Source organism: Abrus precatorius, unplaced genomic scaffold, assembly GCF_003935025.1.
Source record: "Abrus precatorius isolate BTA unplaced genomic scaffold, Abrus_2018 Scaffold3, whole genome shotgun sequence".
In the NCBI taxonomy this organism is placed as follows: Eukaryota; Viridiplantae; Streptophyta; class Magnoliopsida; order Fabales; family Fabaceae; genus Abrus; species Abrus precatorius.
In genome coordinates, this window is record NW_020874373.1 from 17,050,606 (window position 1) to 17,054,932 (window position 4,327).

The 4,327-nt window shown below is 44.0% G+C and overlaps 2 protein-coding genes across 2 annotated transcripts; one reads left to right on the top strand and one right to left on the bottom strand.

Moving 5' to 3' along the window:
• Positions 1 to 529: 529 nt before the first annotated feature.
• On the bottom strand, positions 530 to 1,300 carry LOC113862261. The gene has a single exon (XM_027495354.1). The coding sequence runs from the start codon at positions 1,298 to 1,300 to the stop codon at positions 530 to 532; it is 771 nt and encodes a 256-aa protein (XP_027351155.1).
• Positions 1,301 to 1,379: 79 nt separating this feature from the next.
• Positions 1,380 to 2,183, top strand: LOC113862262. Its single transcript, XM_027495355.1, has 2 exons — positions 1,380 to 1,740; positions 1,891 to 2,183. The coding sequence occupies exons 1-2, from the start codon at positions 1,380 to 1,382 to the stop codon at positions 2,181 to 2,183; spliced, it is 654 nt and encodes a 217-aa protein (XP_027351156.1).
• The last annotated feature ends 2,144 nt before the right edge of the window (positions 2,184 to 4,327 follow it).

Below are 4,327 nucleotides of genomic sequence, written 5' to 3' on the forward strand. Positions count from 1 at the left end.
CCAATCCAAGGAAATTTCTAATTTCGGTAGGAGTTGTAAGTCTCGACCATTGAGCCACTGCTTCTACTTTTATTGGGTCAACCGTAATTCCTTCCTTTGAGACAACATGTCTCAAAAACTAGATCTGTGGAAGCCAAAATTCACACTTTGACAACTTCGCGTAAAGTTGCCTTTCGCTCAATATTCGTAGAATGATTCTTAAGTGTTCAATATGCTCCTCATGATTCTTGGATTAGATCAAAATATCGTCAATAAACACCACTACAAATCAATCCAAGAATTCATGGAAAATTCGATTCATATAGTCCATGAACACTATGGGGCATTAGTCACTCCAAACGGCATCACCAAGTATTCATAATGATCATAGCGGGTTCTAAAAGCTATCTTGGGATATCTTCCATCTTCAATCGAATCTATTAATAACCTGATTGCAAGTTGATCTTTGAAAATACTGAGGCTCCTTGTAGCTGATCCATCATATCATCAATCCGAGGAATAGGGTACTTATTCTTAATCGTCACCTTATTTAACTGCGATAATCAATGCACATTCCCATGCTCCATCCTTCTTTTTTTACCAAAAGTACTGGAGCCCCCCATGGTGACACGCTTGGTCTTACAAATTGCCTTTTTAATAGATCTTCCACTTGCTTTTTCATTTCAGCTAACTCTATTGGTGACATTTGATAAGGTGTGATAGATACTGGGCTTGCTTTCAGAATCAAATTGATAGTGAATTCAATTTCTCTTTCTAGTGATAATTCTGTCACATCCATTGGAAAAACTTCCAAAAAATCTTGCACCACTGGAATATGTGCAGCTTTCATGGCCTTATTAATCTTAGCAGAGAACAGTACCATGAAAGCCTTAGCTTCATCCACGTTTTTGGCTTCACCCATATTTAGGAGTCTAAATTTTCCCGGTGTATCATCACCAAAGATTAAAGCTTTCTCCTTACAATCTAACAGAACAAGATTGGATGGCAGCCAATCCATGCCCAAAACAATATCTAGTTGAGAAAGCGGTAAACAAATTAAGTCCCCACAAAAATTCCTACCATGAATCATTATAGAAAAACCTAAGCACATAGAAGAAGTTACAACAAGCTTAGCTGTAGGAGTGGACACAATAACATCACATGGCAGGGAAGATATTGGCAATCCAATACAATTCACAAAATCCATAGAAACAAAGGAGTGCGTTGCACCAGAATCAAACAGAACATTGCACAATCTATCGTTAATGATGCATTTATCTCTAATCAATTCATCAGATGTGGATGCTTCAAACCCACTCATGGAAAAAAACCTTATCTTGCACACTTGGCTTCACCCTTTCAGAGTGCCGCTCAAGTGCTTCAGGTGTGGAGGGCCACACATGGTGAAGGACTGCCCACAGCGATGGCCAACATGTGGCAACTGCGGGAAGTCGGGGCACACTGCGGATGTGTGTTGGGCCGCCAAGAGGAGTGGTAGTACTAGTACGGCTCAGAGGCCTGAGTTGAGAGGGAGCACGGGGCCGAAGCCTAGCATCCTCGGGATAGTCTTTGCTATAAGTGGGGTAGAGGCTTCACGATTAGAGAAACTGATCCGAGGTAAATGTGTAATTAAAGGCAGATTACTTGATGTACTATTTGACTCGGGTGCTACGCACTTTTTTGTGTCTGTGGATTGTGTGAGGAGTTTGAATTTGTATGTAACTGAATTGCCGTGTAATGTTGTGGTGACTACCCCTACAGGTAAACCGGTTGAGACGTCATGGGTATACCTGGGGTGTTCGATAATGGTACATGGTAGATAGTTTGAGGTGGACTTAATCTGTTTACCTCTTTTGCAATTGGATGTAATTCTGGGAATGGATTGGCTGACTGCCAACCACGTACTACTAGATTGTAGAGAGAAGACCCTGATCTTCAGTGTAGCAATGACCGAGGCCCTAAGACTTATGAGTCAAGGTGCATGGGAGAACACGGTGAACGCCAAGGCCTTTATGGTAATGTTTTCGATGGAGGCTGAAAGCGTGGTGGAGCTGGAGTATCTTCCAGTGGTAAAGGATTTCTTGGAGGTATTTCCCGAAGGTGTTTCCGAGCTGCCACCTGAGAGGGAGATAGAGTTTGCTATCGACCCCATTCTGGGAGCAAGCCCAATTTCTGTGGCGCCTTATAGGATGTCGCCGGTGTAATTGGCAGAGGTTAAGAAGCAAGTGGAAGACCTATTGCAGAAACAGTTTGTGAGACCGAGTGTGTCACCATGGGGAGCACCAGTGCTCTTGGTGAAGAAGAAGGATAGAAGCATGAGGATGTGTATGGATTACCGACATTTGAACAAGGTAACGGTCAAGACCAAGTATCCACTTTGAAGGATTGACGATTTGATGGATCAGTTGAAGGGAGCCGCAGTGTTCTCGAAGATCGATCTGAGATCGGGATACCACCAAATCCGAGTGAAGAATGAGGATGTGCCTAAAACGACATTTAGGACACGGTATGGTCACTACGAGTACTTGGTTATGCCATTTGGAGTAACCAATGTGCCTGCGGTGTTCATGGACTACATGAACAGGATCTTCCATGAGGTTTTGGATCAATTTGTGGTGGTGTTCATTGACGACATCCTAATTTATTCAAAGACTCAGGAAGAACATGTTGAGCACTTAAGGATTGTCTTGCAAATTTTGAGGGAGAGACAGTTGTATATGAAATTCTCCAAGCGTGAGTTCTGGTTGTCGGAGATTCAATTTCTGGGACATGTGTCGAAGGAAGGAATCATGGTAGACCTTGCGAAAGTGGAAGCAGTGGCCGAGTGGCCGAGGCCGACTAATGTGATAGAGGAGCGTAGTTTCCTCGGATTGGCGGACTATTATAGGAAATTCATTGAGGGATTTTCTAAGATAGCGTTGCCCTTAACGAAGCTGACCCACAAGGGAAATGAGTTCAAGTGGACCAAAAGGTGTGAAGCTAGTTTCTTAGAACTGAAGATAAGGCTGACTTTAGCGCCGGTGTTAACACTGCTTAACTTGGAGTGGAAATTTGATGTGTATTGTGATGCATCTGGACAAGGACTTGGTTATGTTCTAATGCAAGAGGGGCGAGTGGTCGCTATGTCTCAAGGCAGTTGCGCCCTCATGAAGTCAACTATCCGTCTCATGATATGGAATTGGCTGCAGTGGTTTTTGCACTTAAGGTATGGAGGCATTACCTATATGGAGCAAGGTTTGAAGTGTTCAGTGACCACAAAAGTTTGAAGTACCTGTTTGACCAAGGGGAACTGAATATGCAACAGAGGAGATGGATGGAATTCCTTAAGGACTACGACTTTACATTGTCTTACCACCTTGGCAAGGCAAATGTGGTAGCCGATGTGTTAAGCTAGAAATCATTGCACGTGGCAGCAATGATGGTGAAGGAAATGGAGTTGATTGAGGAATTTCGGGACATGAATTTGGCCATGGAAGTGAGGTTGGGGAGTTTGTATCTCGAAGCGACAACGATTCACAACGACCTTTTGATGTACTTCCGAGATGCTCAGTAGGGAGATGCTTTCCTACAAGACATGATGAGACAGAAAGGTGAGGGGAAGGACTTGGAGTTCCACTGTGATGAGAACGGGGTGATTAAGTTCCAGAATCGAGTGTGCATTCCTTAAGTGGATGAGTTGAGATAGATGGTGCTTGAGGAAGTGCATAAAAGCAGGATGAGTTTTCACCTCGGTGCAACTAAAATGTATCAGAACCTCCGGAAGAGTTTTTGGTGGAATGGTATGAAGAGAGATGTGGCTAAATGTGTGGCTAAATACCTAACTTGCCAGAAGGCGAAGGTGGAACACCAGCGTCCACGTGGGTTGTTACAGCCGTTAGAGATCCCTAAGTAGAAATGGGATAATATTTCCATGGACTTTGTTTTTGGGCTGCCTAAGACTAGGAACAACCATGACGCCATCTGGGTGATAGTGTATCGGTTGACCAAGGCTGCACACTTTCTCCCGATTAACATGAAATATAGATTGGAAAGACTTGCGGAGTTGTATGTGAGGGAGATAGTCAGGCTGCATGGAGTGCCGACTAGTGTGGTGTCAGATAGAGATCCGAGGTTTACCTCGAGGTTTTGGGAGAGCCTGCAACGGCGAGATTGAGCTCGGCTTACCACCTAGTCCCTAGAGGACTTATTGAGGGCTTGCGTGCTTGAGCAGTGGGGAACTTGGGAAGAGTGTCGACCTCTGGTGGAATTCATGTACAACAATAGTTACCATGCTAGTATTGGAATGATACTGTTTGAGGCCTTGTATGGTGGAGATGCAGAACTCCGCTATGTTGGTATGAAACTTGAG

Excerpts from the sequence above, each read along its gene's own strand:
- LOC113862261 (XM_027495354.1), bottom strand. The coding sequence starts at position 1,300 with ATGAGTGGGTTTGAAGCATCCACATCTGATGAATTGATTAGAGATAAA.
- LOC113862262 (XM_027495355.1), top strand. The coding sequence starts at position 1,380 with ATGGTGAAGGACTGCCCACAGCGATGGCCAACATGTGGCAACTGCGGG. Across the intron at positions 1,741-1,890 it reads TGTGGTGACTACCCCTACAG|ATTGTAGAGAGAAGACCCTG; the intron begins GTAAACCGGTTG and ends ACGTACTACTAG.